Here is a 15,098-nt window from a genome sequence, read left to right as displayed (position 1 = left end):
ATTATTATTACATTACTAAATGGAATAATAAATAAAAGTAAATAAATTCAAGTATTGTAGTTGTTAGTAGTACATTCCATTGCATTGTTTTTATACAATATTTCCAATATAAAGTTATTTTTTATTTTTTTTTAAAGACATGTCACATGGTAAAATTGTTTTTGGCACCAACTAATTTGATTTCAATTCATTTCAATGGGAGACGTTGATTTGAGAAAAGTGTATTGAGTTAAGAGTTCCATAAGAAAACCAATTAAGCTTGTAAATTGAGGTACTACTATATTTACAAATACTACAAAAGTACTTTGTCAGAGACTGGCAATTTATTTACTGGAAAAATATTTTTTTGTTTAGTATTGCATACCTTTGCAGTAGTATCACACACAAGTGTCCCATTGATGGCGAAGGACCACCACTGACCTGGAGATAAAATACCCAAACGTCCCCAAAGGGAACTTTTTACAGCCAGTCTATTGGCAAAACTGCATTTCCAGCAGTTTTTCTGGAATATTTAGTGCAGTGCCATCTAATATCCATCCTGTTTAAGTATGCTGTGTATGCCGTATGTGTCTGGCCAACTCTACTGAAAAGATCCAACATGACTGAGCAGCCAAGTACAGAAACTCCTGTATGGTCTTCTTGGCTTCAGATCATAGTGCCAACCCCTCTTTATTTTGGGTGTGTATCGATATCAGTGAACACATTGGCTCTGTGTTTGTTTGTGTTTGTAGGCGCGAAAGAGTGTGAAGCATGCCAACCCTGCCCAGACCAGCTCAGATTCATACCACTAGAGCAATGTGGCACAAAGAGTCCACTGAGCAAGTAGGAGAAAGAGTGTGTCTGTATTAGAGTGTGCATTCACTTTCTTAATGACCATCTAACGACAGTGGGGTATGAACGTGGCCTTGTGCTTCGGGAACAAATGGCAAAGTGTTTGGTCATTTGGAGAGAGGAAACCTATATGCACTCGCACCAACCTATTTTTTTTGACCTGTCACAACAATCTTTCCACCTTGACCAAAGCCTGATTCATCCACCTTGGACACAATTATGTTATACCATTCCTTCATTCCTTTCTGCTTCACTTTTTAATGACCTTTTAAATAGAACTTGGAATTAGCTTGAGCCCAGCTATTCATCACTGTCATGTATCATGAGAATAGTAAATGGATATTGTTATGACTTGGTGTGTACACACTGTACTTGACCTTGTCATAAAACTCAAAGAGTGAGATACGGTTATAAAGAAGAGCATTATACATACACACAGGTTGACCTGGGAAATACTTGATGGTATCATGCCCTCTTAGTTATTTATATAAAAAAATCACTTTAATGATGCATCATGATTCTACCGAGTAAATTTATCGTAAGAAAAAACCCACAAAGTTGCATAAAATAGGCTCATGTTTGCAGCTCTATTAATAAGGCAGTAGCTGTTCCATCATTGCAACATTTTGTTTTGCATTTCAATCAAAATACAACGGGAAAAAACATCTTGACGTATCGGACTCAAGCACTGTTTCTGTCAGATGAAAGCTCTCCTTTCCTTTCATGAGTTTAACCCTTTATAAAATTCAGTAGTTGAGATATGAAACAGCATGTCAGATTGTTTCAACTGTTTTGCAACACTATTGTAGCTTTGCTGACTTACTGAGTTCAGAGATACTGCCCACACAGGTAGCCAGCAGGGACTGTTCCAGCGTTCTGAGCTCCAGCTGGGCATAGGCATCCTCCCTGCAGTCCACAGAAGTCTGCTGATTCTCTGTATAGGGACTGAATTGGGCCGGGATTGACAAGACACCTATGGGAGAGAAAAACAAGAGGAAAATGACTTTATAACAAACACATAAGGTTTGTGGGTATCGCAAACAGGTTTCAGCACTATTCCTGTAGATCAATTGTTGGTGGTATTTAATGAGTAAATGTGTACGCCTTGTAACATCCAATCCACACCAATGAGGGCAAATAAAAACACAAAAGAGAGAGTTGTGTTCAAGAAAATAACTAGTAAGTATCTGGTTTGGTGGCATCAGGCTAGTACAAGTAAAAAAATGTACACATGTTCATCTCCTTAATATAATGGCCATCAACAAATATATTTACATAACAATGCACATAATTTAGAGTGGTGGCAAAAAATATATACTTTTTTTTTTTTCAATCACGGGAGATGAGAACAGTAACCAAACAAACAGGTTTTATTGGGATGGCCTATACTATTATGTTAGATCCACTATGGACTGGACTTTCACAATATTATGCTAGACCCACTCGACGTCTATTGCATCCGGTCACCTACATCTGTGGTCCTCTACAAGGTTTCTCATAGTCATTCACATTGACATCCCACTGGGTTGTGAGTTTTTCCTTGCCCTTTTGTGGGCTCTGAACCGAGGATGTCATCGTGGCTTGTGCAGCCCTTTGAGACACTTGTGATTTAGGGCTATATAAATAAACATTGATTGATTGATTGATTGATTGATTGATTGATAAAGAGATAGACCCCAACAACGTCCCAGCACACAGAAGAAAGTAATTGCTTAAATAATTAAACAGGATTTTGAGTGTGTTCCTGTTTTTGAAAAAAACAACTTGCCAGCAACTTATTAATTATAAGAAGTAGCTTTAGCTGTGGATTTCTTGTTAATACTTATGTTGAGGGTAATAACCCTCAACATTAAATACTGTGAGCCAGCGGTGGGAAATGACTGGTTCTCAAGAGCTGAGACGTACAATTCATGGTAGTGGAATTAGCCAAAATAATTCAATATAATACTACATTGCATGGAAATGGGTAAGTCTTGTGTGGGATTTCCTTCTCCTATGGACCCCTGGCCTGGAGAAGTTGTTATTCCACTCACGTCACCCCCAACAAAGTGAATGCATGAATCTGTTTAATCTTGGAAGGAACATTTTTTTTAAGTACACTACAGGGAGTATGGATTACCTATATGTCTCTAAATTAAATCAACTAATACATCTTCTGTGGTGGCTAGTCTCCTCCCAAACTTAATTTGAATAGCATGAACATAATGTTTTACTGTAAAAAATTGGGACAGAGGCTAGCTACCCTTTTTAATCAAGGAATTTATTATTTAATACAAATAAAAACTGGGACTTTATATTTATGAAATACAATGTAAAGGTTGTATCTTAAAATGTTAAACATTAAAAACTGGATGTTAAATGCAAATAAGTTCTAAGATACATTTTTAGCACATTTGCGACAAGGAGTGGTCACAAGTACAAGACTGCCAAATACAGTCCAAACATGTTAAGGTAAAAAACTTCATCTAGTAGCCTGAACCTAAAACAATCGAAGAAACTGAACATATATATTCAATAAAAAAAACATAAGGAATTGATTTGAAGGCTTGGAGTTGGTCATTGCCAAGAATGCAGAAATGTGAGCAGATGCCAGACAGAACTATATCTGCAAGTTGAACTATTGTAAGGAGCGTAATATCAGCAATGTTTGTAGACAGGCAGTCTTGTTGAAAAATAGTCTGCCTAGTGTGCTGCGTTGAAATGTGAGTAGACTTTCCCTTGAATTTGTTTGTGTGAACTGCCTCTTGGACATGTTCATTTTATGATTCATTTTGCTTTATGACCTAATAAGAACACATCTTGCTAAATCATGTACAGTCATCAAAGAACCATCACAGCTTGAAGCAGCAACTGTACATTACCTCCAGCATTAACGCATGTTTTATTGCTCCATAAAAGACAGGTCAACTGTGAGATTATATGTAATTGCAAGTATAAATCCTAGTGCTGTAACTGTGAGCTGCAGTGCTCAACAGACAGGTACAGTACATCATTTATTTCATTAAAAACATTGATATTTTAACAATGCGAGAGTAGTACCCGACTCACAGATGTAGGTATTGGTTTAAAAAAAAAAAGTGTAGCTTCAGCGCTCTCCCTATCTAGCTCTCTCTCTCAATGCAAAATCTGACTAGTAAATATGTGCTGAGTTCCAATTCCAAACAATGAAAAAAGCTGCCTCGAGCAGATAGGTACCCCTACAACCAACATGTCAGACAAACAAAAGCACATGTGCACAATAGAATGACATTACTCTGGTACTTCTCTTCCATTCTGTGTGTTAAAACAAAAACAACATACATTTTGCCAAAGAACCTAGACCGCTTAAAACATTGAAGGAACTTGGTAACGTTTTTTCAACTTGGTCTGTGCTCCCAGAGTGTTTGTATAGGCTGATTTGATTATGTTAATGCGCGTGCACTGCAGACTCTCTATAACTGCCTTATCTTGTAATTAAATGAGTAGATGTGGACCACAGCAAGTATATAATGTTAAATAACTTGTGTCAGACGGATGAATTAAATTCAAAGCCACAATAATTATTCTTGTAGATTACCGCTCATCTGCATGGGTGAAGGTGTGCGAAAATAAATACACGCTCACGGATGTGTACATACATATGCATCAATGGGAGTGAGCACAAACTTAAGGATATTCAAGGATAAATGAAAATGGCCCCATTGAGATGACTCTTCTTTTTACAAATGGATGTATCTTTTTTGCAGTTGGCCCAGGTTCGATAAAAAATATGATAAAGACATTTGGCGAGTGACTTGCTGTGGCAAAGCTAAAAGATAATTACTTTAATAGAATGGTAATCCTGAATGCTAAAATGAAAAGTGCCTGAGTTTAAGTCTTAAGATATGGTATAAGAGTCACAAGTAATTGTGCTACCCGTTCAGCAGTTCCCACCATCCCACCCTTTACCAATGAAGCCCAACCTCCGCCATCTGGACCTGACAGAGGTTTACAATTCAACTAAGGCCTGTCTCCACATCCACCACAACATTAGAGAAATATCAACAAAAAATGACTGGAATAAATAACTTTATGAGGGAGTAACCCTTTTGTGGCTATTATGGTACTATTGCAGAGGTTTGCCCTGCAAATGTCATGTGGGAATCATGGCTACAAATCAACAATTTAAACATACCACAAAGCCCGTGGTGTTCCCCAGCCTTTAAACTGTCTAGCAAACCAAAGGCCAAAAAACAACTGAGTTGTGTTTTACCAAGTAAAAATAGAGGCTGTTGATGAGTCATATCACAATACAACAAAAAGTCCAACCTGGAAAACATTGTCTTTCATTCAAACCTTTAAAAATAGGTATTAAAAAAAAAATTAATGTCAGTTCTCTCTAGCTCAGCTCTGTATAAAGTACATCCTTGCACCAATTGGTCTATGTGTGCTAATTTGTTTTGTCCATCTCAAAGAATGTGTGAAAGAGAGAGGACATGATTAGCTTTGCTCAAAGAATGTGTGTGTGTGCGTGTGTGTGTGAGCGTGCGTGTGAGAGTGTTTTGTGCATACAAACACAAGTAAACTTTCTGTCTTGCAAACTAAACAGCCTCTTCATTCATTACAGGGTGGATCAGAGAGTCAAGGAAAGGGGCTTCAAAGTCACTTCCTTTAGCCAGAATCGAGCAGTGACTAAGGACAAGGAGGCTATATGCTAGCTCCTGTTTGGAAGGTGGAGGCTGTAGGAAACCCCACAATAGTACAGTGTTTAACAAGGTGGTTATTGGACGTGTGCATCAACCCCACCGTGCCTTGGCAAGAAAATATAAATACACGTTGGCTCATTTTGTCCTTTTCTCATACACAGGCACCTGTTTTGTATTTTTCAACACTTCCAGTTTAATATATATTACATTGTTATCAGTGTGTGTATGTGTGTGCATGCGTATGCATAAAGGTACAAGATCTATGAAATGGTAGTATTAACTTTGCCTCCACCACATTGATGCAAACATTGGTTATGATTAGGACTTATTTGTTTACAGACATGTTTACAAGCTACATTAAGGAACATCACATGGTTATATTTGCACAATTTTCCATGTAGGGGAGAAAAACTGTGTTTGCTTGCCCTATTTGGTCCTCCTCATGATCGTAATCTAAACAGACTTCAAATGGGACAGAGGGGCATTTAGGAAGCCTAAGTGGTCTATTAGTGTTAGTGCTAAAAATAATCATCTGTTTGACAAATATGCACATCTATCTTTGTGGATCCAGAAAAGCATTTTTACATTAAAATATTTTACTTCTAGTTTCTAGAAATTGCTGTTTAGATTACAGTCTTTTAATCTTATAATGTTTCTGATACAAAAATAAACATTATGAAAATTTTGTAATCTCATTCATTGGGATGATTGATTGGGATGATAGATAACAACATTACCAAACGTGTACCGGTACTAGCATTTAGGCAAAAGTAGGCAAAGGCTGAAATGTCACTAATAATGACAGGCAGGCGAGACGAGGTCTGCTTGATATACCCTGCCACCTCTGGTGACACTTAGCTGCTACAGGTCAGGGGTCAGAGGTGATGCTCAGCTGGAGTTAAAACCGCAGGTAACCATATCACTGCGGTAACCATATCAGCTGTGAAGGAGGAGATTTCTACACATTTCTGAGTGAGGACACTTAAAACTGGTGTATACTCTCGCGTCGCATAGCTTGCGTAGGCAACGCCGTTGTCCCTCCTCCCCCTGTGTAGCCTCAAGCGTAGCCTATGTACACCCCCTGTGATTGGTCAGTTTATGCTGAGGAGGGTCCCTAAACACAGGCGAGCAGACATTGTGCTTGAAATGCACAAATTAATGTATGAAATGAAACAACAGTGATTAAACATTTGCATGACAACTGATATTGTGTACTTATACTCTCTGCTCTCTAAAAATAATTACTGTAAGTTTCGTTTTTCAGCATATTGTGTTGTTCTTGCGGCCAGAAGAAGTCACAAAATACGGCACTCTTTTCAACTTTTATTGTCAATTTTGTGCTAACATGTTTAACACATATTCTTTCTCATGCGCAAACTTCTTTTTCTCTCACACAACACTTTTCCTTCTCCGTCAATCTTTCAGGCACGGTATACTTAGAAACATTTGTGAACTCTGAATATGACCAAACAGACTAACAACAGCACATGGTTAATTTACAATAGTTATTTAGCAGTTTTGTTTATTTACAATTACACAATAGTTATCTTGTGTCCCGAATGGCCGAATAGCGTTGCAGATAATAGTGTCCTCTGCTGCGAGTAAAACATTCATTAAAAGTAAACTGATGATTATGAATTATATTAGTTAGAATTAGTCCCAGTGTAGACAATTACGTTGATGTTGTGGTCCAGTGGTTGACGTCACTCGGCACAGGAAGGATATACACAGTATCTAGTTAATAACAGCTGCAGCTGCTCCTTCTGGAGACATTGCCCCTTAGTGTTTTGGAAGAGAATTACAAGTCTGGCACAACCCCCCCACGGAAGAACTATAAATCAAACAAGACGCCGTCAGGGGGTTAAGCTACGCGACGCAAGAGAGCCTTTTACCACATTGTCAATCACTGCATGGTGGCAATTAACAAATGCGGAACAAAAACAAAAACAATCTGAATCATCATTGAAGGGTATAAAATGCATGCATGCACCTTCATTTCCATATTTAAAAGGGAACTGCACTTTTTTGGAATTTTGACCCTTTGGGGGGTTTTTGGCATTCTAATTTGCAACAATGGGCTCGCTCTATGTTGCTAGCAATGCAGCTAATAGAATCAATCCATTCTGCCTTTTAATCACTTTGAAAATGCATCCACAAACCACCAACAAATACTTATTTTACCTTCCGTAACCTTTATAGTAACCAAGCTGTATCAACATTGTTATCGTAAGAGTGCACACTAAGGCCCTGTCTACATTAAGCCGGATAACTCCTTAAACGAATAATTATTTAGCCTAAGCCCTGTGTCAGCCAAACTAACCCATCATTTAAGGTTCCCCTCCAAGAACCCCATTTTGAAAATTCCTAGTGCCAACACTGTACATATACTTGGAGTGTGTATACAAAACGTTGATGGGGTTTTGAAGTCTTTTTAGAGGGCTTTGAAGGCTACAATCGTGACTCCCACTAGCCGCATCTTGCAAACGTTTTTTTTATATCATCTTTAGAATTCTAAAAATAAAAAAAAACGTGTGTTCTTGTCTCCCATAATAATTGTGAACGATAGGTCAAAATTCCAAAAGAGTGCAGTTCCCCTTTAAACCAACATATACACAGTACACACACCTATACGCACGCACGCGCGCGCGCGCGCACGCACGCACACGCGCACACGCGCACACACACACACACACACACACACACACACACACACACACACACACACACACACACACACACACACACACACACACACACACACACACACACACACACACACACACACACACACACACACACACACACACACACACACGGGGGAATTGGATTTGCCATGCCTGGCTGTGGTTTCCCACAGCCCTGAAAAATAGCGTTTAAGCTTCTCAGCACAACTAACCGTAATCCTAAACATGACTTCAGAATCCCTCCTTCAAGCTCCCTGCCTCTTTTTCTTTCTTACAGTTTTCTCTGGTCCCCCCTTTTTTTCTCTGTAATCACGTTTTATATAGTTTACATTCCAGGCCAACTGTGGGGCTTGTGGCTATCTGGTCTCATTCAGAAGTCCCTGTTTCCATATGTGATACCACTTCCCATCGCGTGCAGCAAAGGGACACAAGCATTACTGGATCATATAGTTTTATAGGTTTCGCTAGCTTATTGTCCAGTACTTGAGGATAAAAATATACATCAATATAAATACTGACTATGTTACTCTAACGACAAAGTATGGTGGCTATTACAACTGGCAATAGCGAAAGCACATACACATGCGACCTCAAACCCACCCTCTCATAATAGAATCTACTTTTACCACTAAAATGACGTCACCATCCAAGACACTGCCAAAACCTGAATTAGACAAATAAAAACACAGCAAAAAAAGAGCAAGTCAATCTAATGATAACAATAGATGGCTTAAAGAAAAGAACGTGTTTTTAAAAGTTCTCACAAAAGAATAGTCATAATGGATCCAGGGTTATATGTTCTCATTATCAAAACAAGCTCCACTATATTTAGCTCTTTGCGAATCAAGGGATCTGGGTTGGGCTTTGTCATAATATGTGTGTTTGAGAAATTGCAAATATTGCTCTCATTCTGTCACTGTTTGAGTCCTCAGTTTGATCATCAGCATATAACATACTGCATGCTAATTACAGCATTTCATGGTTCTTGTTTGGGTCAATCAATCCGGTATTGGCAAAAAAAAAGGTAAATTAATACATGCGGTTTACTTCCTCACTCCAGCAAATCCATTTCTGAACTCAACTGAAAGAATCAATCTGTTTCAACCTTTACATCCGGCTATAAACTCTGTTGCCCTGCGAAAGTTCTCACACACCAGTGAGCCGTTTTGATACAGAGAATTAGAATTTGACGTTTGAAAGAAGTAAGATTCAAAATCACTGTCGCAAATCTAAAGTAGCTTTTATGCTGATTAACATTCCGGTTTGTGAACGGTAGAGAGCATTACGCAGTACAGAGAGAGTCAAATGAGGAAAAGGAACGATGCCGACTGTGGTTGGTGGGGGATAGTGAATGCACTATGAGTAGAACTGGAAATTCACACACTTTATCATACACCTTTCCTGCTTCTTTCCAGCTCACCTCTGAAAATATTTTCTGGAGTCAGTTTCACTCCAGTGTGGAAAAAAGGGCAGCTCATAGATTTACACAACTATAATGAAGGTCAGTCTGTGGTCTTCCTGTTTTATATGGAGATTAATAGGGATGGGCTTATTGGGAATTTATGTATTGCACTCGGGCGGAAGGCAGGGTATACACCCTAGACAAGTCACCACCTCATCGCAGGGCCAATACATTAAATATATTCCCCTTATTCTGTTCTAGTACACTCACAATTTTTTGACAAAAAAGTCACCATTGCAAAATACAAAAATGTTAACATGTAACACAAATATGAATATCAATCACTACAGTAATGATCATTACACACAGATATTTGTAAAAAAAAAAAATGTCAGTAGTCAGTAGAAGAGTGAGGGGAGGGGAAAAGTGAGTGAGCAGCACAGAGAGAAAGGGGGTGCGCTGTTTGCACCGACAGACTTGAGGAGACAAAGCGGTTGCACAACTCGTACGTACAGAAGTATCAATCCCATCACGCTAATATTGATTCAATACTGATATGTACCTTGGTATCCATTCTATAAACATTTAGATCACCCACCGCCAGACAATACTGCTCACCTACCTTTTAAAGCCTATACACAATACAATTACGGGATGACTTTTTATTATTTAGGGGTAATGCACAGTAACTTAGCATGTCTTTGTGTAAAAAAAGTTTTTTGTGAGCTATAACAAGTGAGGCCAGTTGGTTCTTATCTTCCCCACCTACCATTATTATACTATAGTTAAAAACATTATAATGCACCATAAAATAGGACAATGCTGTGGGATGCACAAAAGTCATAACATTGCTTGGTTATTTGGACAGGGAGGGCAGGGTACCTCGGACCAATTGTTTGGAAATCAATGCCAGTGATTGAACCCATGTAAGAGAGCACCATATTGGTTATAAATCAATGGACCACCCAACCTCAAACATAAAAAGTGGCCCATTTATGCACCAGAGGTGTCATCCAATGAATAAATCATGGGACCCTCTGTCAGTGTAGATGATGACAGCAGTGTGACCTGGGTGTATCCAGGAGGTGCAGGGTGTGTAGGGATGGCTCGCTTCTTTTGACCTCTTTTAGTAAGAGGCACTGAACTACCTCAAACTGAACTGATCCCCTTATTCAAACTCTCTGCATCACCCACCTGACACCCCAAAGGGTTTACAGCTCACCCCTGACCCTCTTACATGCCATGTGCAACTGCTCTGACACACACAACACAAGTGGGTGTGTCCACATGTCAAAAGGATCTTGCTCAAAAGCATTGTGCTCTGATTAGATTTACCCTACTTTGCTTTTAAAACCATCACATCCTCCACACAGCAACACACATTTTATGGTAGCCTATTCTGAGAAAATAGGTGTGCATGTTTTGATTACTTAAACTCATCACATGCACTAACAAAGCCCCATTGTCTACCAGGACACATACTCGGCACATCAACGGGAGCTGTGAATGGTTGTGTTTTATGTGTCAGCTCTGTGATTGACTGGGTGTTAACCTACCTCTAACCCCACACTGACCAGCACCCCGAGATCCTGAGAGGCATACGGGATGTACACAAGTAATGGGTGAATATCCAGTTATCCAGTACCCGTTAAATGTGTCTATAAATGTATTTGTGGCAGCCTCAGAATGGGGGTTCATCTATTTTACATACTTTATTATGAGTCTATAGCCAACTATGCAAATTAGACAATGAGGTCTTGTCCCTGTTCTCTGGGAATCACTACAAGCAATACATTGACTAAATCGTTTAACAAGGGCAAACAACTTAGGTCTGGCAATTTTTACAACTCCTGAAAAACACAGATGTGCTCTTAGTTGCAAAAACATTGTATCTACAACCCTACTACTAATGTTATCGATGTCCCTTCATTTAGCTTCCTGTGGAAACAGTGCAACTGTCTTTAAGTGATTGCAAAGCACAATGGGAAAGAAGGAAGACCTACCACTGTAAAAACAAAGATACAAAGCAGAGAAGGGTAAATTTATTATGATGATGTTAATGGCTTTCCGGTTAATACCTGCTGACTTGGCATCTAAAGATGGGTCTCAAAAACCTCATGCGTGATGGAAACGGACTGTTAAATGCATTAACCTTCTCAGGGTTTACAATAAGCTAATGCTAACAAATATGAAATACAGGCAAAGTTACTAAACCCATTTGGTGCAGAAAACTCCTGGGACCTGTCTTCCTGACTGATAACTTCTACAGTGCTGTCCTTAACACAGAAAAACTGTGCTGTAAAACATGTAAACAAACAACCAATGTACATTGTATTGAGAGTTTGCTTCCTTTCTCTGCAGGGGACACCTGCGCACACATTCCTCATCCTGAGCATGGCAGCAACACCAACGCAACTGTGGGAAGTAAGTGCATCTGTGTGTGTGTGTGCATATGTACAAAGGTTGTTAGTTGCTGTGTTCCCAGCTGTCAGCACCTCCAAATGGTAAATGTAGGTGTTGGTTAAATAGTGTATAGGGCAGTTGTAACATTTTTCAACAGGTTTAGAGTTCTCTGTGTTTCGGTTTTCTTTGTATGCGCAGTAATGTGCTCAGTGGGACTTTTTTCCACTGGTCTTTGTGGACCACACACTAAATCCTCCAACAGTAGATGGAAAAAGACAGTCAAGAAAGATGGATGACACAAGACCTTACCTCCAAATAACATCTCCATATTTGCTTGATATCTTGATTAAACAGATCACTTTAGGAATTATATGAAATGTGCGTGTTTGTGTTATTGTATTCCTTCTTAAAAATAGGAGAAGGTCCACTAAATTCACTACAACTGATTTTCTCACAATGCGCCCCAAAGGTTAAATTATTACTGAAAGAACATTCACTCTTCCAAAAAGACAGAAACTCATACCTTGGCACATAGTAGATATTCTAGAAGGACTACATTGGTATATTGTCAAGCCCACCCTCTACAGAAAGTATTAAAACGCAGCTTGACAGAATAGTGCTGCTAGGTCATGGCCACATACCACTTGAGCTTGGCTGTGTTACAACAGAAAATGGAAAAGTATAAAGATTGTTGAATGGTTAATCCACTCATGTATCCAATATGTGCTGAGCTTCAACCGCCATTGAGAATTGTTTGTGAATTAACACATTTGAGAGGTGTTAGCCACATCCTGACCACACAAACACACTTAAACGCACAAATGATTGCGCTTCCTAGAGGGACCAGACAACTCAGCAGATACCCTTTCAAGAAGTGTTGTGTGTGGGTTGTGTTGGCTTTTAATAGGAATGTCCTTGAATGTGTCACAGATCAGGAGAGAGGTCTATTCTAGCACACATTTGCACGACTCCTGTACAAACAGCACACTGAGTGACAAGTGTGTTTTCAGTCTTATCCCACAGTTGGCTCTGTCTATGTGTCATGATGACAGCTGAGAATGTGTTCCAATGCTTACACTCTTCACCATTGAGGCATTCTGCAGGCATATTTAGCTGGACAGGTCACAGTCTTTTTTATTACTGCTTTTCCAACTTTCCAAGACAAACAACCGGCCTTGCTAGACTGCTCAGGAAATCATGTGACCAGAAAGAGCTGAGCGTTAAGAAGAGCAGAGGTTCATGAGATTTCATTTAAGCGCCTGCCAAGCATTTGAATCTGGAGTCGAGAGAAAATCATCAGACGCAAATAAACGTACACCGTTTCCCTAACTTTAGATATAATTTGTGCGTTTTGCCTCTAAAATTGAGGAGGTTGAAAAAAGGTGATAATCAAGTCTTACCTGATAGGGTTCTTGGCTACATCTTGAATAGGCCCTGCAGTTGTACTCACAACAACTAGCCAGAGATTATAGTGTTTGTGTATCATGATGCTTATCCCAGCTGTAAAAGAGCGATATTGCAGGCAGCAGCAGTCCTATTCCGGAAGTCTCTGGATGAGCTTTGGCCAGTAGAGGCCTTGCAAAATGCACCAAGATGAGTGCAGAGATGGACACAGATGTAAAAAGCAGAAAATAGGGGAGGAAAAAAATTAGTTTGAAATAGAATATGTATTTTAGGACTGAAATCATTTTTAAGATTGCAATCATAAAGACCAAGTAGTTGGAGATGTATAGATACTACTTTATTGCAAGAGCCAACACACTGCTGACTTATCTTCGTAGCTCCCAACAACAAATGTATTAACCCTTTTGTAATGTTCATATTGTTGTTACTCAGCCAGCGTTTGTGGGTCTGATGGACCCATTGCATTTTGTGGCTTTTAATGCCTCACAATCAAACACTTTTATGTTAAAATACTGAACAGATGTTTACCTTATCCCAATAAACATCTGTTCAGTATTTTAACAAAAAAGTGTTTGAACAGATGTTTACCTTATCCCAATAAACATCTGTTCAGTATTTTAATATAAAGGTGTTTGATTGTTAGGCATTAAAAGCCACACAATGCAACGGGTCCATCAGACCCACAAACGCTGGCTGAGTAACAACAATATGAACGTTGCACGGAAAATTTCTCTGCCAGTTTCTGCATCCCACAGGGATTCTTCTTTTGTGTTTCTGCACCTGCGGTTCCCACACAAGGTTGCAACACTGTTTGTCAACACTGTCTGCTCTGATTTTCTCGCACATTTGACCCTCTGATGTTCTGTGTACCTACACCCTGTCCTCCTCCTGTCTAGGCCTGCTGTGTGTGTGTTTGTGTGTGTGTGTGTGGTACACAGAACATCAATTTCCACACTTCTATTAGCCCCGGGTCCAGTGGACCCGGACATCTTATATGTAATAGAAATGTGTGTGTGTGTGTGTGGGGGGGGGGGGGTTAATGGTGTGTGGTCATTAAATATGTATTCTGATATATGTTCTTCACAGAAAATGAGCCAAAGTCAGTGAGTCTCAGTTTCAAAAATGTGTTAATTGTATCACTTTTCTTTTAATAAAGAATCAAAACGGGTCCCACAGACCCGAATACCACACAAGGGTTAATAACAACTATCAAAAGCAGAAGTGTTCTACAACCAGGAACCACAGGGCAAGTTCACAGTTTTAGTCTGAACCTTTTGGCAAAACTTGGCAACAGATTGTGCTACGCATGAGCGTCTTTTGTGTTGTATTGTGTTTTAAAATATGTTTGCAGAACCTTTGCATCCACTACGGTCTTCAAAGAAATACATTTTAGCCAAAAATAGAATACGGACTACATGAACTGAAATGCTTGAATAAGCATAGGAAGGAATGAGTCTGAATTAAGTAGAGACTCCATGAGGTTACGGAAACATACTGGTCAAGTGTTCTTTCTGCTGAGATGATGACGACATTTCAAGGCACCTGTTTAAAACAGAGAGAGAACACCAGAAGGGAGGAACAATGAATAGAAGGACGGGCAATGGATGAAAATGTTTTTACAAGGTATAGAAGGTAGGACAGGTCTCCACTAAAGTAGGTCTGTCTTTGCGCAGGAGTTGAAAATGCTGTGTTGGTAGTTTCCTCTTTTAT

General features: G+C 39.3%; 1 protein-coding gene across 1 annotated transcript in view; it reads right to left on the bottom strand.

Annotated features, from left to right (window-relative positions):
• The window catches only part of abtb2b (ankyrin repeat and BTB (POZ) domain containing 2b), a 57,780-nt gene that overhangs the window by 24,029 nt on the left and 18,653 nt on the right, over positions 1–15,098 (bottom strand). Inside the window, exon 2 of the mRNA XM_062035552.1 lies at positions 1,655–1,804. Coding sequence (XP_061891536.1) covers positions 1,655–1,804 — 150 coding nt within the window. The remainder of the gene's footprint in view (positions 1–1,654; positions 1,805–15,098) is intronic.

Source organism: Entelurus aequoreus, linkage group LG24, assembly GCF_033978785.1.
Source record: "Entelurus aequoreus isolate RoL-2023_Sb linkage group LG24, RoL_Eaeq_v1.1, whole genome shotgun sequence".
Classification (NCBI taxonomy): Eukaryota; Metazoa; Chordata; class Actinopteri; order Syngnathiformes; family Syngnathidae; genus Entelurus; species Entelurus aequoreus.
Note: the sequence above shows the minus strand (reverse complement) of the source record. Positions and strands in the feature narration are given on the sequence as shown.